This window comes from Lichenostomus cassidix, chromosome 3 (genome assembly GCF_008360975.1).
Source record: "Lichenostomus cassidix isolate B80296 chromosome 3, HeHo_3.0, whole genome shotgun sequence".
In the NCBI taxonomy this organism is placed as follows: Eukaryota; Metazoa; Chordata; class Aves; order Passeriformes; family Meliphagidae; genus Lichenostomus; species Lichenostomus cassidix.
The window spans coordinates 48,578,560-48,603,899 of record NC_139483.1 but is presented as its reverse complement, the minus strand read 5'-3'; the positions used below and the strand labels follow the sequence as shown (position 1 = coordinate 48,603,899).

The 25,340-nt window shown below is 37.7% G+C and overlaps 1 protein-coding gene across 2 annotated transcripts in view; it reads left to right on the top strand.

Annotated features, from left to right (window-relative positions):
- The window catches only part of MAP3K5 (mitogen-activated protein kinase kinase kinase 5), a 98,420-nt gene that overhangs the window by 22,011 nt on the left and 51,069 nt on the right, over positions 1-25,340 (top strand). For both annotated transcript variants that reach the window (XM_085055638.1, XM_085055639.1), the window contains exons 2-7: positions 7,423-7,562; positions 10,210-10,233; positions 20,105-20,298; positions 20,543-20,711; positions 21,650-21,756; positions 24,241-24,411. In XM_085055638.1, coding sequence (XP_084911764.1) covers positions 7,423-7,562; positions 10,210-10,233; positions 20,105-20,298; positions 20,543-20,711; positions 21,650-21,756; positions 24,241-24,411 — 805 coding nt within the window. The remainder of the gene's footprint in view (positions 1-7,422; positions 7,563-10,209; positions 10,234-20,104; positions 20,299-20,542; positions 20,712-21,649; positions 21,757-24,240; positions 24,412-25,340) is intronic.

Genomic DNA, 25,340 nt, shown 5'->3' with positions numbered 1-25,340 from the left:
CTTTCTTCTTTTTTCTTCATCAGCCTTTCTATATTGTTTCAGTTGTCTTCAGATCATTGACACAGTAATTTAGGTTTTGATGTCTAGTTTGATGTGTTAATTCCTACACAACCCTTTATTGTTTGTCATTTGTATTTTCTTGTCTCTTTCCTTTTCTAACATCTGTTATAACTTTCTTTGTGATACCAGTTCATGGCCAACCTCTGCTGTTTTATTTTGGTAATTGCCTTTGGCTTATCTCCCATCAGCTTTTGATTACAGACACAAGAGGTTATTTTCCCTTCACATCTTTGAAGCATAGGGCAGACAAAAAGGTCAGTTTCACTTGGAAGATCTTGGTTTTGATCTTAGAATACTGTTGTTGTAACAAAAGAAGTGTCTTGTTTTTCTCTCCTCCTTGCTTGGATGGTTCTACTTTGTGAAATCTTGCATTTGATTTCGATAGAATGATCTGAGCCAGGTAGCTACAAAAGTTGGCAGGAATCTATTTGCACAACTTTTACTAAGGAGCACCTCAGTGTATTGTGGGACAGGGTGTAAGTTTTTCAATGCTCCTATGTGAGAACAGATCACCGCCAATCAGTTAAACATTTAGGGATAGCACTCCAGGACATTGTGATTTGTAGATTATGAACTTCCTTGTGATTTCTGGTTTAAATTTATATAGGGACAGCTTATATTTGCTCTTGCACATTGTCATCCTTTAACTTAAATAGTTCTTTCTTGCCTTAACGAAAAAGAAATCAGTAACTATTAATGAATTAAAAAGATGAAAGATTGCTTTTCTGTGATTAGCTAGTTTGTTTTTGTTATTGAGAAGACTTCTGGAGACCTAAATTGAGTCACATACAGTCTGTCAGTTTGGCTGTAGATGCCTAATGTAATGAGGTGGATTGTGTGTCTGTGTTTTTTTATTTTCTGTATTGTTCCTCAAGGAACTCTTTTTCCTGTGATATTATATATGGGGTTCCTGAACAAGTGCATATTGCAACCATGTCTGGATGGAGGCTTAAAATTTATTTACCCACTGGAGCAGCACCTGACTCTCAAGCAGAAGTAATTAGGTACTCATTTGCATCCCTGCCGATATTGTGGTGTCTGGTGCCTTCTTTATATAGGACCTAGTGATTGTGTGGGTGGAAAGTGAGATCATCAGACTGATCCAGGAGTCAACTGATCCTGCACACTCAGCCTGCCCCTCCAAGCAAACAAATAGACTGAGCTGTCTCACTGGCTATTGACTGTACTAGATCTGATACAAACATCAGAGAGGGTCAGGACCATCCCGAACAGGAACAGCTGTTTGATGAGTTTATCCGAAGTGAAATCATACCATTTTGCTTATGAGTCTAGATGTTGAAGTTCACCTTGAAATTCAAGAGCAGCTCTACTCAGTTTAGCTATTCAAGGAACAATGGGCTCTTAATACCAGCATGATGAGAAAATGGTACTGTTACATCTAAAGGTAACTTGGTGCTTTTTGGGCAAGTATTATTAAATGCTCTAATTATTTCTAGTTCTGCTTTGTGCTATGCAGCACCTGGAAAGGGACCACCCCCCAAACAACTCGGCTTGTGTGGTATCTGCTGGGAATTCATGCTCAAAAATTCTCTTTTGAGTACATTGCAGGACAGGCTCTGATCTGTATTCATTGATGCTGGATCTCTGCTTCCATTGCATAAAAATGAGACTGCTCAATACAGGATTACTACAATATTCGCAAGTAATAATGGTTTTCACTAGATAAGAATTAGCCCATGTCCATCACATCTTTTTGCCTTAGTGCCCTTAAGCCTAACTTTGCATCATTTTCAAGCTTCTACAAATACCCTGTTTTCCCTCTAGTATACAGCATACCTAATTTGCCTGTACCGTCATTACCTGTTTTTCCTTCCCCATATTCAAGCCTCAGACACCCTTATAAAGTTGGGGTTTTTTTGGTTAGCCTCTCCCAACAGACTGGTTTGGCTGGACTGGTTTCCTGGGAGGTCAGCCGTTTGCCTGTGTTTAGGTATTCTCAACTCAGTGACTCCCATCAACTGTTTCCGGACTTGGAGCCATATGAAATGCTCTTGACAGGAAATGTCTAGTTCCAGTGCTGTTGACAAGTCAGTGACACTGTGGTTTGCACGGTTGAACCAGAAATACCAAGTTGTGCTGACATGTTGGGATTGCCAAAGCAGGCTTCCTACCTCATGTAGGCAGTCTGTGGTAAACAGGAAGATATCTATGCCAAGCATAGAGAACCATACAGAAATTGAAGTAGATATGGATACCTCTTGCTTGTTTCTGAAAGTTTGCCCAATAGTAAGTGTCATCATATCATTGTTCTAATGCTGATTGGAAAGCTACTACTGCAGTATGAAATACACTTGGCATTCAGACTTGCACAGAAATAAATTTTGTCGTCATTCCTCTTCTTCTATATCTCTGTCAGAACAGTGTCTTACTCTTTTAACCCTCAAGTGGAAAAGAACACAAAATCTGGGTCTGTCTCAGAAGTTGCCATTGTCAGCTTTCTTTTTCCCCAATTAATTGTGGGACAAGGAATGTAAGGCAATGGTCATGTGTTTAATACCAATTAATCAGAAGATAATAGCAAACATAAACATTCATTAGTTGTATAGCTGCTCTGTTTGTATTCATTGTTTTTCTAGCAGCACTGTAGTAAGCAGGTAGTATCAAAAAGTAGGGTGTACGTGTATGATATCTCAGAGCACTTGTTTAAACATTCTTCTTTGCCCTGTTACATTTAAAACAATGAGTCGGAGATGAACTTTGACCACTGCATTCCATTTATCACTGTCTTGGTGACTAAAGGCATGGCTAATAGCCAAGAGCAAAGGGCTTTATATCTACTAATGGACACTTACAATTTTTTGGCCATGTTAATGTGTATACTCTTAAGGTTTTACCATTTCTTAAGACAATTAGTTAATTAGTAGAGATTTTATTTGTAAGGTTCTCAGTCTTTGCACAGATAGCTTAAAGAGAACTAAGTGGATTTACATCACAGGTAAGAATGATTGGTAACATAGCTTTAATATAAGTCAGACTTCACAGAGATGTGGACTTTTCTGGTGCTTTTCTGGTAAAAAGTCAAGTGGGTTGCCTCCAATTCCCTCTTGTGAGTCTGGTTTCCCAGGGTAATAAGAAGCCAGTTACTACTGAAGTGATATTTTGTTCCCTTGAATGTGTGACAGACAGTGTTTCAAGCTATTGTTGGTGTAGACATTAGTTAGCCTAATGACATGGATTGTGACTTCTCGGTGGTTGTCGTGTGTCTGCAGCTCAGTGTGTGGTTACTCAGCTAATGTGTACGTAGGCAGCTTCATTAGAGGCAGTTTGGTTGCTGTCAGCAGGCAGGCAGAGCTCAGGGTGATTTAGGACATGGGCACTGAACTGCCTGCTGCTGTATTTATGCTGGTTTTGCTACCTAGGCTGGAGAGAATAACTTTTAGTTTCATGTTTATGATATACTTGTCATATCTATTTAGGCATGCCAGTTGTGTAGGGGAATGGAGAGAAGGTTGTGATTAGACTTTATTGTTCGTAACCTATCAAGAGACAATAATTTACTGCAAGTTTATTTTAAGACTTTCTAGCTTAATGTGAAAGATGACTAGCAAAGGTAAAGACCATTCTATCCCTGTTTTCTTTTGTATCAGCAGTCTGTAACCAGGTCTACTTTCATGAGAGAGTAAATTTTATCCCTTACTTTGGTCTTATGCACAAGATGAAATTTCACTTTCTTGCAACCTGTAAAGTTGCAAGAATTGCAGTTCTTTCACTTTTCTGTCTTCCTGTTTTATGCGGTGTGCTTCCCCGCTGACCCTGCTCATTAGTCTTCTGGAGCCTGAACAGACTTTCTTTCCTGCAACTATGAAGGTGTGCAAGAGTGTTTGAAGGTAATTGTCAGCTCCTGGTCTTCATAGGGCTTCATCCTGAGGGCTTAAGTGTTGAGAGAGATCTACTCTGATTCCTGTGCTTCATCAGGTTTTTACTCACCCTGAAACTCAAACTACAGATGGTAAGGGGGTAGTTCCAGTGTAACTGTAGAGCTAATTCCCCCACCTTTATTGAGCTATTCCCCCACCTGAATTTTGCCACTTAAGAAACTGTGTTCTCCAGCGAATGGAAAACTTATCTTCTATTGCATAAGAATGTTTGATTAATTTAATCTGTGGGAAATGAGATTGAGAACCTGATAAACAGGATTCTGGCAGTTTATGTATTGATGACCAAACAGTTATTTTGGGCTAAATCCTGGCTCTTTCAAACTAGTGAGAATTTTGATATCTATATATATATATATGTATACTTTTACTTAGATTTGTCTTGAAAACCATCATTCTTGCTCATCTTTGCTAAACTTCTGATGATATTTTATGTAACTGAATACTGTGTTTGGCTGTTCTGTAGTGCACTTGACAGTACATTTCAGGTCTTTTATGGGAATCGTTACCATTCCTATTTCTGTGGTGGTTTTTATTTTTTTTTTTCCCCTCCCAAATGAGCTTCCATTTGCTACGTAATATTTGACTTCTGCACTTCTGTCAAGTGCTCTGTATACTGATCCCTTCTTTGGTCGGAGCAGTTTCTCTCCTGTTTTGAAGGAAGATAGTCAGAAATTGGTCTGTCAGAATCGCTAGTTTAGGATACATGTTTTTTGATTTCAATACACACCTGATCCCAAAAGTGCATATACTTTTTGTGGCTTGTTGGAATTGCAGCTAAGGTTTGGGTTGTTCCCCTTGGAAATTGTGATACCAGCCCTGAGGCCTAATCTGAACTTGAGAAATCTGATCTCTTTGTACTGTGAATGACAACTTCATCTTAAAATACGTAACTGCTAGATTGAGCAGAAAAACTTCATAGAACATGGACCTATTCCAAGGAAGACACTGCTTTATCTATCAAATGAGATTATCCAGAAGACCTGGATTTCACAGAAGTCTTGACGTGCAAAGGAAAGAAATCCTCTTTAGTTATGTAAGAAATACAAGTATCACAAAATAGTTTTTACAAGTATCTCAGTGTAATTTTTCATACAAATGTTTATTTTCTCTTGGTCCTTCCCTCCTCTGTGTAAGTAACTGAAGGGTTTTGTATGGTTTGGGGATTTTTTAAAATTTTATTTTATTATTACTATCTTAGGGATGGTACAGGATCCAAGAATTTTTCTTACAGTGTGGCCCTGAATCAGGCAGCGTTCAATGGATTTGGCCAGCTTGACGGTAGTATATGTGTACACACATATAACTTTTTTTTTAGTTATTACTTCCTTTTTCATGATCCTAGGAACTTGCCATTTTAACATAGGATTTCTTGAGTGTTTTTTGTAATGTGGCTTTGATCAGGTTCCATCTAAAGTAATATTTCTCTTTTAATCTTGGTTTTGCAACTCTAGAGACAGCACGTTATCTTGCAGGATTGCAGAATTAAGTCATGGCAAGTTGTGCAAATTTTCCTCCTGCTTGGTATAACAGATATGTACCATAGATTTAGAATTGCTCAAGATTAGACCTCTATGTGAATAAGAGCAGTTAAAAATGTAACTTGTATTATGGCAACTTTCTGAAGAAAGTAAACAAACCCTAATCTCACCCAAACAAAATATAGTAGTGGTGTTGTCATTCTTGTTTGGCTTTAGTGATATTTCAGTTTCATAAAATTAATGAAAGTGAGTATATGTGTAGACTTAGCAGTGCACTGCCTTTTTTACTTCAATAAAAATTGATGGAATCCATACTGCAAATATTTATGCAAAATTGGATAGAGTGAGATGCTTACGGCACAAATTACGAATCTTTTAGAAAACGTAATTTAATATTAGATATTCCAGTGTGAAAAAACATCTTTTTTGTACCATGTTAGTCTCCTCTCTTATCTTGTTTCTTGAAGAATCTAAGCTTGTATAGGCAAATGTTAGCTCTTTCACCTGAGTATATCTATCCTTCGTTCAGGTTTTTTATAATTTATAAGCCTGTAGGCCAGTTACAGAAAAACATTACTGAAGACTAGATGTCTCAAAGGTATTACTTTTCAACAAGTTGGAGAGACATTGCTTCCCCATTTAAGAGCGTGGCCACAAGACTTATCTTTTATTGAATATTTTCATTTCCGTTTCGGTGATCTAAGTAAATAGGTGAGGTGAAAAGTGGTTAGAGTCAGAACCTCTTATTAGATTAATTAGAGCAGAGAAACTTGAGAGTACACAAGCTTTTTCCCTACAGAGCTTGTCTTGCTATCTCTCTTTTCAGTCATGAAAGCATCCAAAGGAAGGGGAAAGAATATATACTGGAAACTAGAATGCTTTTCTTGTTCTACTCTTAACAGAACCATTTTTCTCTGGTTTGGGTTTGGTTTTCTGGTTTTTGGTTTTTTTTCTGAAAGATAAGAAAAAATTAATTGGGTGAAAAAACTGAAAGGTGTTTGTGGAAGAGGTTGAGATGAGTCAGTTTTCTTGTTTTGCTCTCTTCATTCCACAAGACTTTTGCAGTGAAAATATGCTGCCTGGTATAACAGAAGTCTTACAAAGAGTCAGCAGAAATAGTTAATTGCCTCTTGTTATGCTTTGACATTGGTGTGGATCTGGTCCAAGAGAAACACCAAGAGAAACACATGGTTTAAGAAAAATGGTGGATTACATTCCTTGTTCTGTAAGCATTTGTGCATGGGCTTGATTTTATTCATACAGGTAAAATTTATTATGAACAGGATTCTCTGCACAGTGAAGTTTTTACTTATATAGGGGTTTCTTTGGCTTTACATACTCACTCTCTCTTTGCTTCTCTTCATCTGTACCTTGTCCTTTTCTCATTCTACCTCTCACCTTTCCATATGAATCAAAATAGATCTGAATGGTAATTTATATTGGAACTTTGCCTTTCAGTTAGTTTTCTTCCAAAGTTCTAGTACAGAATCTATACAGTATGTTCTGCAGTGATGTGCATAGGTTACATGAATTTTTATTGCAACTTGCACAGAGGGTAGAAACACATCATATGTAGTTTTTTCTTTCACTTTTCCCTAAGGTTATTGGTCACCTTGTTTAGATTTACCAAGCAGATTTTCTGCTTCAAATGAAAGAAGAAATGAGTGAAATGAAATTTTCAGCAAATGAAATTTTTTCCTTTTCTTAATTACTGGTTTATCCCTTTTTACCATTTTAAAGTCTCATTTAAAGAAAAAAATAGAGCCGTAGCAGTGAAATAAAAAAAAGCTAAACCACATCCTGCTGACTGTATTCAAAATTCAGGCATAATAGCTAAAATGGGGAAATCCCTCTAGATCTGTTATTTCCTACTTAAAGCCAGGTCTTCTTGTAAAAAAATATTGTGTGAAGAAACATGACCTAGAAGTATTTGACTGTCAGAAATGTGTGGCATTGACAATAATTTTTTTCATTTCTTTCTGCAGATATTGCTGTTGTAGAGATGAGTGACGCTTTCCGTCAGCCTTCCCTGTTCTACCACCTGGGAGTCAGGGAGAGCTTCAGCATGGCCAACAACATTATCCTCTACTGCGACACAAATGCAGAGTCTCTGCAGTCACTGAAGGTAACTCCGGGTGGAAAAAGGGTCTTGGGGGACAAGACACAGCTGGTCTAACACATGAAATAGGTTCTCTCTTGAAGAAATACAGATACCACTTGTGGTTCAGAACAAAATAGCAAAAATATTCTGAGGCCTGGCAAAGATTTCTACAATACAATGCTGTAAAACTGTTTCATTTTCTAAAGAGAAAGATTTAGATTACTTGATCACAGTCAGTTAAATACCTAGGTGTTAAATGACTGTTTGCAGAAACAGAAGTTTGCCAAATTTGAGATGAGAAACTAAATGTGTGACTTTGTCATTCAAGCAAATTACTGGTGTTTGTGGTAAACTGTTACAGTAATAACAATCCTGTGAGAGGGGGAGCGTGTAGGCAGCAAAATAATTCTTAGGCTTTAGCTTCTGTCTAAATTAGCAGTTTTCTGCCAGACCTTATGGGGCCTCCAGATACCCTCTGCTAAGTCTTGCTGATTTACAGCTGTTTGCATCAGGTACCTGCAGGATTGCTGTGCTGGAGACTGCCAATGTAATGGAGTCAGTAAAAACAGAACTCGTGCCTCAGTGCACAGTATGGTACTTTGGTTTTAGGCAAGAGGGTGTTTTAAGATAATCTATGGGGTTGTGAATTGTGTCAGCGAAGGACATAGTTCCTACTGCGGCTATCCAAAAGGTTTAGTAACTTCTGTGATGGGAAAGGATAGACAACTTGGATGGCAGTCTTTTCAATTACTTGCCCTCTCTCAGATGCACTGGCTTTGCTCAGGAGGTGTTTTACACTCTTGCACTTCCTTTCTAGGCTTTGCTGAGAAGAAACATTTAGAGTGAGCAGCTTGGTGAGTCAGACTGCAGTCTGGGCACCACCAGCTCTCAGGAAGGGTTTGCTTCTCCTGCTTCTGGCAATTGCAGGCTATTTGGTTTTGATTGTGTCCCATTTTTTTCAGGTTGCCCCTCTGTTTGGGGGGGATATGCTTAGTAACTCAGTTTCTTTCCCCTGCTCTTCCCCCCACATGTTCTTGGTCAACTGGATTGCCTGCAATCCAATTATTTCCTTTCTTTTAGCAACACAAAGAGTGTACAGATAAAAGCCCTAAAAATAATGCTAATGATAAAAGATGTATTTGGGAAGTGAATTAAATTGTGCAAGTACAATGATCTACAGTATGTGCAGAGCAGAATCTCATTGTAGGGTCAAAGAGCCAAATACCCAGCTCCCACAGAGAAATCACTTGTGGTGAGGCACAGGCTTTCTTGGGCACTTGGAAGAGCTTTTTACTAATTTGGAAGCTGGACTTTGTAAATGGGTCACACTCTAGATTCCCACTGGCATCAGTGGAAGCCCAGTTTTGTGCAGGGAGACTTGGATGTCACAGTTGCCACCAGTACTCTGCCAACTGAGAGACTCCCTTCAGTTTCCTTGAGCTTTGAACTGTGCCTGTGTTTCTGCTCTTGATAGTCTGTAGGAAAGTTATCTAAGATCATGACCCTTCCTGTACTATTTAGTAACTGCCTAAAAAAAGGTAGTTATGGGCATGCCAGGGCATCTTCTGAGGAAGTGTTTATTCCTGTATTTTTTACAATCAGCAGATAAGAGTAGAAGCAATGCAGGAGAGCATGTGCAATTTTAAACTTCTGTAGAAGGGGTGGATTCAAAACCTGAAAATTAAGGAAATACAGGCCAGGCTGGGCAGGGCTTAGATCAACCTGATCTAGTCAAAGAAGTCGCTGTCCATGCTGGGAGATTTGACTAGACATTTGTGAACCACACTTGGAATGCTAGAAACAGTCATATGTGAAACATGCCCTCTTAACAGGGAAAAGGGCAGTTTTATTGAAGCCTGACTTAAGCAACATGGGAAGTATGAGGCACCTTGGTTTGATGCTGTGGTTGTTTTTAATGCTGTTGTGCTGGTGAAGCTGCTCACCAATCCCAGTGGCAGAGGCATAGCTGTCTGATAAATCTGTTATGGTTATCGATTCCTGGGATCAGGAATTGCTGATTGCTGACAAATCTTGCTGGAAGCAAGATCATTGTTCAGAAGTGGTTTACACTTGCACTGTACCACCTGGATTAGCATGCAAGAATCAGCTCTTTCCATCTGTGTGTACTTCTAATTCTCTGAAAATTCACATTGCAAACGTGAAGATATGTTCTTTGCATCTGATTATTAGAGTAAAGTGAATTTCAAGCAGTTTTGGAATATTTTAAAACCTCATATGAATACTGCTTTTACTATTCTTTTTGGTTGCTTCTTCTGGTAGCAAAATGTTACTTACTGTATTTAACTTTTCAAATATGAATAGATGTTTATTAATAGACAACTTCTGGACATCCTTCCTCTATGAAAATTTATAAATGGAGGGACATGTTTATATGTGTATATACATGTTTATATGTGTATATATGTATATACACATGCAGACAGTATGTATGCTCTTATGGATATATAAGTTGTGTGTATCTACTTGGTTCCATAGTAATTTTGTCTCTTCTGAGACAATACCTCATTTATGTTGACTTGACAGGCATAGAAAACATCTGTCAACCAACATTTTCTTGTCATATATGCAAACATTAATATTAGGAAGTCATAGAGATCAGATATCTTTCCTAGTAGTATCAACATTATTTTCTTTTTTTTTTTTATTTCAGGAAATTATCTGCCAGAAGAATAATGTAAGTATGATGTATGGATTTCAGTTGAATAATAAACACTCCATACTTCTCTTTCATTTAATGTTGTTTATATTCTGTTTTCTACTTAAATCATTTAACACTCTCCCACTGTATTTTACAGAGTTAGATGCAGAATTCTGGAAATTCTAGCAGCAACTCTGAGTATATAATTTGGTTGCTAGGTACCAGGCTCACTTATTACCTTGCCTCTATCTATCAGTGGTATTTTCCCTGCTGCCTTCACTTGTCTGTCATACTATTTCACACCCATTTGCATTTGTCATTTTGATTATAATTTTTTTTAAGTTGCCTTTTTCTGTTCAATGTGCATTGGTGTTTTTAAGAAACACTCTACTAGGAAGTAGAGTTATTTGGAAACTGTTGCTCATTTTAGAAACCCATGGCTACCACTCTGGAAAAAAAAAAAGGTATATATGTAAGTATGTATGTGTATATATATGTAAAGTACATTTATAAGGAGAGAATACGTGTGTATTTATTTCTAGAAGTTGAGTCGTGGAGCCTGTTAGTCTAAGTGCAGTGCAGATCCCAGGGGTCTGTCTGTGTCTGCCAGTCATTAAACTGTAGGTTTCTGCACCTTGGCATATCTCTGGTTTCTGAATTTGACCTTGCGAATCTCCCTTTCCTTTTTCACTCCCAAGTTCAAAGGAGGCAGATTTGTGGCTGGAAGAACACTGTTTTTTCATTGTGGTTTGCTCTGGAGCAGCAGGGCCAGTCATGTCAGATTATATATCTGGCATGTTGAGTTGTTCTTGGCTTCACTTTGTGACTTACTGGTAGCCACATTTGCTAAGATGTAATTTCACAGAGGGTAGTCAGTGCTGTGCTGATATCCTGAGGTGCTATGTGCATGCTGTGCCATTCCATATATTTGAATAAAATTTTCTAAGTGGCATATGAAGTATTTAAGTTCAGAAATTGGCCAGCTTTTATTTTCCACAGTGCCATGAAAACTACAGCATTCCTTATTTTACTTCTTTATTTAACAGTGAAATTCATGGATTAAGTAATTACTTCTGCCAGTATGAAATATGACTCTCTGATAAAGATGCAGTCTTTTCTTTTCTCTGCATGGAGTTTCTAAAGATGGCTTCAAAACCAGTCTGAGCTTTGGTCTAATGCTGCATTTTAAATTACAGATTTTTTGGTTTTGTTTTGTTAAAAACCAAAAAAAAGCAACGAGGTTTCCCTGTAGAGTTTCTGTATAGCTCTTAACCAAAAAGTGCTTTTCAGAGACTCACAGAAGGCTGTGAAAGATGTGCTAGACTAAAAATCTCTCGCCTTTCTCTAATGAAAGTGGGGGAAATGATCAGTTAGGCCTTTTACATAAAATGAAAGAGAACAGTAAGACCTTTCTTGTAAATGAATGTGTTACATTCTGTGTTTTTGTTCTGGTGGCCCAGGACCTAGGGAAAATGATGTGTGACTAATGTAATGTTCCTGAGAGGGTAGGGGGAAGAGCTCTCTTAGCAGGAAACCAGCAGGAGATGATTGATACAACAGAATAAAGGGGAGATGTCATCTTGTCCTGGTTTTAGATGACAGTCCCTGAAGCTTAAGGAGAGGTATGATAACTTGGTCTTCATCTGTTTCAGAAAGGATTGTTCTGTTTTCCATTTAAATTTGGATAGGTGACTGTGACACTGTCATTTATCACTTTTAGAAGTGTTTCAGTGTATGCCAGAAAAAGAATGTGTTCCTTGAAAGTCTCAGATGTTTTCAAGCACACCCACATAACATCTTTTCTGGGAGGAAGTATTTTCCCTGGGATTAGAACAGGGAAGTCAGTGAAACGGGTTTAGCAACTCTGCAACTGATTTTATTTTTCTCCTTCTCCTCATTTTTTTTACATGATGTTAGTCAAATTACCTGGAAGTAGACTTTTCACAGTGTTGGTGCATGCCTAACTATTGAATGTAGTTCATGCTTCATGAAAATCATGTTTCTTCATAAATTAGAAGACTGTTGGATAAATGGGTGTGGCAGAGGTTCTGTTCTTGAAAAGCCGTGACTCTGATGCGCACCCTTACTAAAAATAGTTCTGTGAGATTTCTAATATGAAAAAATAATGAAATTCATGTATGGATAAAGGAGGAGTTGTCTTGCTGTTCTAGAATATATTTTTTGATAGCATGCAAACATCAGCCATAGCAGGACGATGGTATCCTTAGCACTAGGAGATAAAAAGGTTGCAAAACAATTTTGTGTGTGTATCTATATATATCTGTCTAACTGAAATGCCTTGTGTTTGCTTTTCCTGAACCTTGTATCCCTAAAATAAGTGGGATTAAAAAGAAAAAAATCCATTGCAAACTGTTTTGTTCTTCTGACTGCATTTTTGTGCTTCCTGATAATAGTCAATACAATGTTGCACAGCTAGGATAAGCTGCCTGGAGCCTGTCTGGGCAGAGCAGTACAAGATAAGATTGGCTCATTTCCTGTTATATGTGGTTTTATAGCTGTTTAGTTGGACCTTTTCCAAATGCTCCAGTAATACCAAAACCATACATTTTTACAGGGAGTGATACCTTAACAGGAGGTGGTAACTTTTCTGGTTGAAAGCTTAAGTTCAATTTTTGCTGTTATCTGATTTTTGAGGTTAGTCAGGTAGCAGAGGCATTCTGGAAATTACCGGTAAAGAGTTTCAGCCATGAGATGTTGCTATAAAGGTTACAGTTCATGACTACTTTGCTAGTTTTAGCTAGCCCATTTTTATGCCATCATAATTCTCCATAGTTTAAATTTTACCACCTCTGGAGGAAAGTTGCAGGCCTATTCAATTCTTTTTCTTAAATTTGACTTGCTGAATCTGAGTGTGTTTAATATGCATGTATTCTACGTGTGGTTTGCAACCCATTGCAGTAAGTTACACCTTGACACATTGCACACCTTTCAGTTCAGGCTGCTTGCTTGCACAAGGTCGGAACAGTGGATAGCCTTGGGAGCTGCCTGGCGTGTGAGACTGCAGTACAGCTGCTGGCCTAATCAGAAGGGTCTTGGAGGCACTGGGAATTGTTCTGCTGGGCAGCTGACTTGCAGGTGTTAGCAGTTCAACAACAGGGTTAGTGTTGTATGGCCAGGCACCCTCAGTGATGTTTTCCTTTTCTAACTCTTGAAGGAACCAGAGATTGTAGTGGTAGGACAAAGGGCAGTGGTTTCAAGCTCAAAGATGGTAGATTTAGATTAGGTATTATGAGGAAATTATTTGCTGGGGGGGGGTTGGTGAGGCACTAGAACAGGTTGCCCAGAGAAGTTATGGGTGCCCCATCCTTGGAAGTGTTCAAAGTCAGGTTGGATGGAGACAGTTTGGTGTAGCTCTGCTTTAATGTGAGTGGGAGAATTCATTCAGGTCTGGGATTCTCAGCGCGAGTAAGACATGGAGCTCCTGGACCAGGTCCAGCAGAGGGCAACAAACATGATGAAGGGACTGGAGCATCTCTTAAAAGGAAAGGCTGAGGGAGCTGGGTCTGTTCAACCTTGAAAAGAACTAAATGAGAGGGGACCTCATCCATGTCTATGAGTATCTGAAGGGAGGGTGTCAAGAGGATGGATCCAGACTCTTCTCAGTGGTGCCAAGGATTAGGACAAGAGGCAACAGACAGAAACTGATGCACATGAAGTTCCACCTGAATATGAGGAAGAACTTATTTACTGTGAGGGTGACCAAGTACTGGAACAGATTGCCCAGAGAGGCTGTGGAGTCTCCCTGAGTGGAGAGATACCAGAACTGTCTGGACACAATCCCATGCCATGTGCTCTAGGATGAGCCTGCTTGAACAGGGAGGTTGGACCAGATGACCCTCTGTGGTCCCTTCCAAATTGGCCCATTTTGTGACTCTGAATGAGGCATTCCAGAGGCATCTGCAAGCTCACAATCTCCTTATAGCTGCTGCTAAAAGACTGCAGCGTAGGGAATATTTAACTATTGGTTTCTTTCACTATGGAAATACAGGTAAATGTTTTTAATACTCTTCATCTAGCCAAGAAGAGATTTGTTTGATTTTTGATATCCAAGTATGTAAAAATGCTGTGCAGTAACCTTCAGTAAATGATTTGTTGATAATGACAACTGTGGTAGTTATTATTTATGATACAACATTATCTCTTGCTTGTTCTTTAATTTTTTGAATTATTGACCAATATATTTGACACATACTTTCCTTGGAAAAAGTTGGTAACATTTTTTCCTATATGAATAGGATGAATGGACCATACATGGTGTAAGCTGATTTTTAAGTATTTAGGATGTAGCATGGCTGCGATAGAATGCTATTGCTGGATACATAAAGAAAAAATATATTCTCAGAGAAAAGGGGAAGTATTTGACAGAGTAGATCCAGTCTCTGAAATTCAGTTCATTTGAGGTGTGAGGCTTAAGTTCATTTTCAAATCAGTAGTAAGCTGTAATTCATGTGAGTGGGATTTGAAGTAAACCCAAACTGAGTCTGTATTCATTAAAACATCAGTACGTGTTGATTTACTGTGTTTTGGGGGATGGAGGGAATAGATTTAATAACTTGGTTTACGATTTTGCCATCTGCTACACGTAAAACCATGTGCAGTCAGAGAACTACCTTAAAAATTTTACCAGAAGAAGTGAAATAAAAGCAGATATTTCTCAAAAGGACAAGTGGGAGAAACAGAAAAAGTTCTCTTAATTAGAGAAGTGTCAGCAGGAAGAACAGTTCGTACTGTGAGAGATACAGCTGCTTTTATTACTTCAGCTGTGGTGGTTTTTTGTTTTTGTTTTGTTTTGTTTTTTGGGTTTTTTTTTTTTGTTGTTGTTAATTTGTTTGGGTTTTTTGTTGTTGTTGGGTTTTTTGTTTGTTTGTTTTAAGTTACATTGGATGCTGACCTGAAGCTTTGGCAAGTAGATGGGATTCTGCTAGATTGTCCCATCCATGGCTAAAGTATCATGGGTTTGTTTTGGGGGATTTTTATTTTCTTTGACACTTCTTGTCTTTAAAGGCAGTTTTCCTGTATTTGTGGATATTTGACTGTTAAATGATTCCAACAGAGCAGTGTTAGTAAGGAGCCTTAGGGCACTGAAAGGACTGCGCATCACTTCCTGGGACTTCCTGGGATTTTTCAGTTTTTCCCCTCTTTTTAAGAGCAATTCAAGATATGAGAATGAATTGACTGGAACTCAAATGCTCCTATGTGTAGCACCTTGTCTTTTTAATCTGTGCAACTTTCAGAAAAACATTTTTTTGTATTACATCAGATTTATTTGTGAGGGATAGTGTTGTTGCATAATGTTCTGTCTAAGAAGACATGGGTCCACATTCAAGTCCCAAAAGGCTGCCCTTTTCACAAGTAGCAGTTCTGTAGAAAGAGTGCAATATTGAAAGAAGGGCTGGTTTATATTCCTACTGTGATCATTAAAACGTAACTATATGCTATTAATTTTTATTATCTCTTGAGCACAAATAGATGCTATATTAATTTCTTTTCAGAAGCTGAGAAAGGATATTGAACAAGAAAGAGGTGTTTAATGCTCCAGTGACCAGTAGGTCTAGCTAGAAGCAGCCTTGCCTTAAATTTTGTAATTATAGAGCTATTAAAATGATCTTACATCTCTATTTAACTGCAATTACTCACACTTTGGAATTGTTAAATTCATCCTCTGTAAGTGAGGAATGGACATTAGGAAAATACAGAAAAATCAAAACATTTGCAAAAATGAATTATAGATTTTGTCACTTAGTTGTAAGCATTAATGTGTGTAGCTGGTGCCAGTCAGCACTTCTGCCTTTTGACTGATTTGATGGAATGGGCTGATGTGGACAGTTTGTCAGAAAATGACCTGATGTTGCCAGGTACTGAGTGTGCTGGCCCAAGGCCTTCAAAGAGATGTATGTGTCTCCCAGATAAAAGTAGTTCAGCTGATCTAAGAGCTTAGGCCAGGATTACCTGTCTAATGTCCCGAGTTCTCGTGCATCAGTCTGAGCCACAATAACTCTCTGTATGTGCACTTGTGGTCTGTCCCAACCCCAGGTGTTTTCAATAATGCCTTTCAACATCCAACTTAGGTGCCCTGCAATCCCTTTGTGACTTTCACTAGTGTAATTTGGGGTTTTGGGCCTTAAATAATGAGGGTTTTATAAAGAAAGAGGGTTGGAAAATTAAATTTGCAGCACCTGTTCTTGATTTGGGGGTCTGTTCCCACCCACTTTTGAAGTGCCTGTATTCAATCCATATTTTTTAAAGGGTGTTGATGTAACAGAATATTACAACTGGATTTAAGGTGCTACTCCTTCAAAAATATCATGGTTTTATTGAAAAGCTTGTTTCTGTTACTTTCATTATACATATGGCGAGTCACAAGAATGGATCAAAGTAAAACAACAAGTTTGTCTTGTGTGCTTAACAAATTTAGAATATAGAGTGAAGTCAGTTAGGAAAAATACCAGATTTTGTGGGATCAGAGTTGGGATGGAGAGTTACTGGGCAGATTTTAATCCTATAAATTAAATATATTTAAACTTTCAAGTGTAGTAATATGCACTAAGTCAAAATGTAAAGCAGTGTGAGAGCATACACAAGGAAGTGTGTGTCAGAAAGATCCTTTCTGACTTAAGTTATTGCAGATTATATTTTGACAAAAAAAGATGAGAAAGAAGTATAAGTAACTGAGACATGTTGCATCACCTGGGAATGAGGAAAGAAGCAAGTCACACACTGCTTTGTGGAAAATGGTTTGGAGTTGTCTGACATTTAGAGTAGCTCCACAGCTGCTTCCCCCACAACTTGGTCCTTTTGGGCACCCACCCTAACCATAGCCCAAATGCAGCTGGAGTTTGGCTTTTTGCAATTAGAATTTGTGATGGTGACACAATATGTTTATCCACAGTAGGAGATCATAGACTTCATTATACAAACACAGCCTTGCCGTCACTGTTAGCTTTTTTCCACTACCACCTTTAGTAAATAATATATAACTTTTGATTCTTTTCTTTTCCTTTTGACTGCATGTCCCCCTTTGTTAGGATTAGCTGTTAAATATCTATCTACTGTACTCTTTAGCTAGGGAAGTGAAATTGAGGTAAATATTTATTGTGTTTCTTTATAGCATGTGTTCTCTTTCTACTTTTTTTAAAGTGTATTTCCTAGCAAAATGAAACTTCAGAGCTTGTACTGTTTTTTCATCCTCCATGTTTGTTCTGTATCTGCCTGTTTGTCTGTCTGATGAGTTTCAGCCAAATTTGAGAAGTTTCAGAGATACAGAGCACCCACAAAAGATAACTATCTAGGTTAAATTAAGAATCAAATTAATGCCCTGATTGAGGGAAAGGCCACTGTGTTCTCACACTACTTGCTACTGATTATCAGGGTGAGATCCTACTTTGAGACAGTTCCCTGGGGGCCTTCTGAACAACTGTAAATTGATTTATTTTTTTCTTTTTTTCTCCTACAAAGTGTTTTCTCCTGTCTTTTACTGTTAAGTTCTTCCCTGTCCACTGCTTCCAAAGACTGTTGGGTCTGCATGTCTTCTATACCAAGCTCTATATTACAACCAGCTTTTCTTTTTCCCCCCTCAGCTAACAGGAAGAATGCATATAAACTAACTTTTGCTGGCTCTTTTGTTTCACTGAAATAGATATGTACTTCCTACAGAAGATGGGCTCTGGATGAGTTTCTAAGAGCGCATGCTCAGTGATGGACTCAGGCACTTGGTCTCTGCAGGAAGAATAGTTTTCTTGCTTGTAGAATTAAAAATTAGGACTCTGGTACTGTCTCTGTAGGTGGATTTACCATTTTGCCAGGGTAAACTTAGGGTTCTGTGAATTTCAAAAGATGGGAAGATCCTTTTTCAGGCTTGATTTTTATTTAAGATCTGAGCATTGGAAACAGTGTGCCAGAGGACTGAGAAGGCTTTCCTGTAAGCAGTCTTGAATTTATTTTTAATGCACTGAATAAACATTACAAAGTAAAATGCTTGCCTCCAGATATCTGTATCTATTTCACCCTTTTTTTTGTCTCTGATTTCCCAAACTTTTTCTCCTTTATCTAGAAAAGGAAATTTGGAGAATAGTCTGCCTCTGTGTAATAGCAGCTCTTATGCCAGTCATTATATACCCATCTCTTGTAATTGCTGAAACTAGTTCTAACAGATTCATAATTTTCCCTCTGCCTTTGACTGTGGGGCTCATTAGATTTTAGCAGGGTAAAAAGTTCATCCATTCACTGTTGAAAGCATGTGATGCCCTTACATGCTAGGATATTCTTGAATAGAAGTATCCATTCTCTTCTCCGTTGCACAGACAACCAGTTTGGGTTCTGGCATCCCACTCCTTACTTGTTAAAAAATTTGTCATATAGTTTCCTTTGTCAAGTTCCCTTTGGAATTTCTGCAGTCACACAGACAAAAATATTCCCTAGTTTTTCAGCTGCAGTAGTTTGCAATGGTTGGGAAAAGAAGACTAAATTAAACCCTTCTGCAAGGCACTGTATGCAATAATCTCCAAATAACTTCTGTGTTGAACTCAATCGACCTCATGCAAATGTCTGCACCAATTTTTTTTAAATTTTACAGAATCTTCCAATATCCCTGAGAAGCTGCAGTGGGATTACTTTTATATTGAGGTCTGACAGTTTCATAGTATGATAGGTGTAATTAAAAAGTAATTCCTGTACTCTTCATAGCCAGTCTCTAACTTGTATACAAATATGTTTATTGACATATCTGTACAAATACATTTTACAGACTTGAGTACCTCAATCCTTCCATGTTTTAAAAATCTAATAATGCATGTTTAAATGTATGTTTTAAGCACACAGCTGCTATTGTGCATTCAAAAACTATTCAGTCACTGCCCTCTAAATGTGTGGAGCTCAACTAGGCAGGGGAGTCTCTGAAGTGATGTTGGCATTGCTATAGTGACTTTTGGGAGAGCAGAAGCAGCTGGCCAGAAAGTAAATAACCTTGGAAGTAATTTAGGGGTACCAAAATGATTAATCTCAAGAATTGCTTCCTTAAGGCTTTTGTTGCTGGACTGCTGGCTGCTTCAGCAATGGAGTCTGAACTTTGAGTGATGAATGAAGGAACTCCTCCTGATTTTGTTGGTATTCTGTCTCATAGTTAAGACTCTTTAAACCACAAGCATCCAACAACTTTCTCTGTCATAAATCTGTACTCACACACATACCACGGTCACCAGACATCTGGCCTCCCTCTTTCTTGGAAGATACTTTAATTTTTTTTTTTTTTGTAAAGTATATCTCATACATTGATAAATAAAAATCAATACAGTTTAGCGATTCTCAGATACTCTATAAGTGGTTATTCTGAACTATGTATAATTTTAAGTCAATTATACTTGTCAATAAGACAAGTATTTCCTACATAGTAGGGAATTCAGTTTTCTTTTTTATGCTAAACTCAGTTATTCTGAACTTAATATGAGGATTAATTTTCTCTATGGTTTTCCTATTGTGAGGCAACCAGGCTGTGTTACTGTTTCCAGTATCTGTGAGCCTAATTGTACTGCTCTCCTCTGATCATCTGTACCTTGAACAGAGTGTGCCTCAGTTTCATGATTCCATCTGCCTCTTCGGGGTGATGAGGATGTGCCCTGGGAATTGTTTCACGATTGAGTCAATTACAATTTTAAGGTCAACTTGATACTTCTGAAAAGACTGATATTACAGGAAGCAGATCAAAAATCTGAAAGAATAAATTTCATGTGAAAAATGAATGCAAGAATCAAAACTTGGTCTCACTGAAGTAAGCAGCAGGTCTCCCTTTGACTTTATCAGGTAGAATTCTGTAGGTAGTTTATGCAGTTGTTTTATACTTGGGATTGTTAAGCCATAACTGCCCTAAATATTGCACCTTGTTTCCCTGCAGATGTGCACTGGGAACTACATATTTGTTCCTTACATGATAACTCCGCATAACAAGGTGTACTGCTGTGATAGCAGTTTTGTGAAGGGACTGACAGAGCTGATGCCACCTGGTTTTGAGTCTCTGCTTGGGCCTATCTGCCTACCTCTGGTGGATCGATTTATTCAGCTCTTGAAGGTGGCACAGGCCAGTTCGAGGTGAGTTGTCTTTTTGTACACCCATGTAAAGTGCACATATTCCTGCTGTCAAGGGAAATGTCAGGCTGTTTTGCCTTCTGTTCAGTCAAACTGATAATTAATAGTTTATCTTGACCAAATTTCTCCATTGACACTGCTCTATTAATATGTGTTATGCATGCACATTTTGGGAGAGCTGTGGGGCCAGAAAAACAAGTGCAGGGGACCTGTCTGAAATTGCTGATGTGAAGTTGTTCCTCTCTAGCCAGTATTTCCGGGAATCCATTCTGAATGACATCAGGAAAGCCCGTACACTTTACACAGGCAAAGAGCTGGCAGCAGAGCTGGCAAGGATTCGACAGCGAGTAGATAATGTTGAAGTCTTGTCTGCTGACATTGTAATAAACTTGCTGCTTTCCTACAGAGACATCCAGGTAGGAATTCTGTGCACTACTAAGAGTAGAAAATTAAATTACATTCTCACAGAATTTTTTATTGTATTTTGCACAGGTTTTTTTAACAAACTCTGTTGATAAACACCCTAGTAAATGTCTTTTATGGTGTCTTCTCTGATGTTTTTATTTTGTTTCGTAGTTTCACCATTTGCCTTTGCATAGCAGAAAAGTGTTTTATAGCAGTACCTAAAAAGTACATGATACATAATAACTCTTCTCCATCTCAGCATTGCTGTGTGATGAACAGCCTGTAGTTAAATGATATGGTAGTATTCTGCAATTGATAGGCAAATGTATTCTTTGTCACCAAAGCTTGTGACATTTCTTATGGAAACATAAATAGTTCATAGGCATTTCAGCTTTTGGAATGATGCTAGTAATTGTTTACTTTGTTATCCATGATTTCAACTGTCGCTCCTCAAACATTATGAAGTGGTTTGAGCTTGATTTTTTTATTTTTTCTTTGTTTTCTTAAATATGTCAGTGAGTAAGCTAATTTAAAAACTGTGTTATTGAAGAGTCTTTTATTTTCTTTTTGCGTCTCATGCCTACTTCAGAGGTTTGGGATGCCTTAATTCAGATGCAGTTAACTTTATAATGTCTGTACAATATGAACACTGATCTGTGTTCAGTTCCTGAAGGTAACTTTAATCATGAAACAGATGTATGAATGTTTCCACAGGACCAGGTTGAAACAGCACAGGAAACCCAATTGCACTAAAAACTGCATATTCCCATCTCCAATTAGTGCTAGGCTATTTACAGTTTGAGACTGAAGAAACTGAAATCCATAAAACTTGCAATGGGCTGAAAATACTTCTTAGTCTGAAAAAATAGTTGCTTAGGTCAAAGAGGACTTTATATAGGCATACCTCAGTGCAGCCACTTAAAACTTTATTATTCCCTTCTTTTGGAAGGATTACGATTCCATTGTGAAACTGGTGAAAACTTTAGAAAAACTGCCCACTTTTGACTTGGCTTCCCACCACCACGTGAGGTTGCATTATGCATTTGCACTAAACAGGTAAGAATTTACTCTTCTGCTGTGGAACAGTAAAGCAAAACTTCAAACTTCATAAGGGGTGGGGAATCCTGTGTGATTCCTGTGGGGAATCCTGGTATCTTTATACACAGTCTTCTTATTTTGACTGAAGCAGCTTTAGGGGCTGTGAGCTTCATGATAGATCTAAGCTTCTTTTTCTCTCATACTATCAAATTTCATTCCTTTTCCATTAGCATGTTTGATTTGTCTTTCCATAGGTTTGCAATACTTTCTGTTTCAGTACCTAAATCAGAGCAAATAAATACCTAACTATTTTCCTCTTGTGAAATACACTTTTATCATTGCTGTGTGGGTGACAGTGCTGCAGCATTTCTGCTAGCAAAGGCATCGTCTCATCAAGTCTGAGTTCTGGTAATGTCAGGAACAGGAGCAGACCTTTTATCAAATGTTCATCAAGATTTTATTGTATTATAATAATAAACTACTGCTCATGTTCTCTGATAACATGGAAAAAATGTGATACATGGAGCAACACACAAAACTTCTGTGGATTAAATGAAAGCCAAGCCTAAATTTTCTTTCTAGGATACTGGCATTTAGGCAAGAGACTAAAAGGGAAGTTTTTTCAGAGGAAATTACAGATGTTCTCTGCTCCCTTGCCGTAATCACAGTGAACAGTTGACTTTTAGAGGAGTAGACCAAGTGTCAGCAGGTATTGAAATTCTCAAATGTAGAAAAGTTCTACAGATGGTTCAGCTTTTCACAGATTTGAATTTTGTAATTCGGGTTTGCTGAGGAGGCTTAAAACTGCATGTCATGTCAAAGTGATGTCAAAACATGTCTCAAGAAATTAGCTGAAAAAATAAACCTGGTTTTGAAAGAAAAAAAGAAAACAAAAAAAAAGCCCCAAACATGTGTCTGGCATTTATTTTTGTCTGAATAAAATGTCCAGATCTTTTCTTGTGCCTTTATATCAGACATATGAAGGTTAAAATATGTGCCCTTTTGGTTTCCACTTTGACATAAATATGTGAAGTTTTGCAAATTAAATAATCCAGCATAATCATCTGTCACTTCTAACCAGCCTTCACAAGGGTCACTAGGCATTCCTTGGAGTTTTAGCATGTTGTTTAGACCTCAAGGTCACAGTTTTCTGAAACAAAGTCAGCTTTGAAAACAGAATTAGTTCAATGAGATACTAAAAACCCATCAAAACTGCAGTATAATATTTTCAGGTATATCCTTATACTTCACTGGTTCTGTTGGGATTTCTTGCAGACTGAATGGTTTGCTTTTTATAGGGGTGACTTTAAGATGAAGCCTTTGAAGGTATCTGACAAAAGATCTACACAGTACCTCCAAAGGAGTTCAGATGAGATTTGCCTATTCCTCTCTTTTCCAGATTAACCATTAAACTAGAAGCCATGATAGCCATGAAAATGTTCATACTTTGGTTAATTGTAACTTTCTCCTGACTGGGACTATAGAGGATGTTTTTTGAGCTAAGGCAGGTCTGGAATACTCTGCACTTCTGAATCTTTGCTGCAAAAAAAATGTGTCTCTTGCTTCTAATCCAGGTCACTGGTACGGAAGGATGGAGCAGCTCAATTAGTCAGGATTAGTCTGACCTAAATTAAGAAAGTGTGAGGGCACTGACGATGGAAAAGTAAACAGAAATAAAAGAGGGACCTCTGTCTCTGAAGACCAGCTAAGTGTATATAATCCATGTTGCAAAATATTATTTGCCTTACTAGTTTTGTTCTCATTTAATTCATTAATCTGGATTAGGGATAGTCGATACAAGATGTGAAAGTGTTGAAAAGGGAGTAATTTGATTGTTCAGTACACAAACATATTAAAATTCTAAACTTCTGATACTGAACGATGTATGTATCAAAACTATGACTCACCAGGAAATGTCTAATGCTTGCAATTACGTGGTTTATTTGTCTGAAGTACTTCTTTTAATATTGCCTTCTTGGCTTTACTCCTAAACCTTCCCTATCATGGGAGTTCAATCTGGTTTGTGCTTTTTGGATTTTTTGCTTCACATTTAAAGTGTATATAAGAAGTAAAGTCATGAACACAAGATCGAATCTTTTTTTCCTTTAAAGGGTGAATTACAATGAAAGAAATATTAGATATGAAACCAAGGTTTATATTTTTCTATGTCATAAATAAGTAACACATGATCTTTCTAAGAAATTCCTTGGAGGCTCTTGCTGTTTTCAGTGCTTTGCTCTAGCTGATGCTTCATGAGAGAGAGAAATTATGTTTGGGGGCTTTTTTATAAAGGTTTCCCATGATATGAAGGAAACAAACAAACAAACAAAAAAAAAAAAAAAAAAAGAGGGGGTAAGTGTGTATATATTATATTACACAGTCCATTGTGTCTATCCATCATTTTACATGGATGATATCATATGTCTGTATTAAAATATGGTAATGAAAAGTACTTCTTGTTAACTTTATTGGTTTCTTAATCAAAATTTTTGTTTTCATTAGGCGAAATCTGCCTGGAGACAGACAGAAAGCTCTAGAAATTATGATTCCACTTGTGGAACAGGAAGACCAAGTAGCTTCAGATATGTACTGTCTGGTTGGTCGAATTTATAAGGATATGTTTTTGGAATCTGGGTTCACAGATACAGAAAGCAGGGACAAAGCAACGTTCTGGTGAGTACTGTTTTCCTAGTCTATGTCCTTTTGTTAATTTTGGGAAAATACTCATCAAACAAGAATATATTTGAATGGCTTTTCTTTCCAAATATTTGGTATCCTTAGAGGATAGACTGAATCTTCTAAACTTCTTTGCCTGTTTGTTGAGAATGAGAGATTTATGTTGTTCACACATCTCATTCTGCAAAGTTCTTGAAGTGCCTCAGAGATTTGGAAGTTTAGGTATCTCATCAGAGTATATTTTCCTCATTTTCCTCAAATATGAAGTCTACTGTTTACTATATTATTTGTAGGAATCTGGGCCAGAGAATAATCAGTCATTAATCTATTGGCGTGTCTGGAATCTGATACATATTAGCTAGCTAGGCTTAGAGGTACTGAGGTTTAACTCACAAGCAATATGACCATTCCAAACTTATCAGCCCAGCATTACCCTATAGTATGTGCATATTGCTGTGGACTTCAGTATCATAAATAGTCAAAGAAGAACACAATAGACTAGTCAATAATAGATAAACTCTCATCCTCATTTTAGAGACAATAACCTTGGTTTTTTAATGGTTTTGAAATGCACTAAATTACTGTTATATGGAAGAGGTTAAAAAATGAAGGAATGGGACACCATCCCAGACTTCTGTCAGGATGAGCTGCTTCTCTGCATTCAGATGAGGATACAGACAATCTGTGTTTGTGTCCTGCACATCACATCTTAGCTGGTCTTGTGCTCATCAGCTGCCAGTTGCAGTAAATACTTAGAATGGAAAGCATTCTTCTTCTCTTGTCATTTTTCACTTGTTTTCAGTAAACTTCAGCTTAGAACTGTTTCTTGTAAAAGATAAGATAGAATTGTTTACCATTTATGGCTTTAGAATACAAATTCAGTTTATAACTTCTGGTCATGCTTTACAGTTTTGCAATTCTTACTG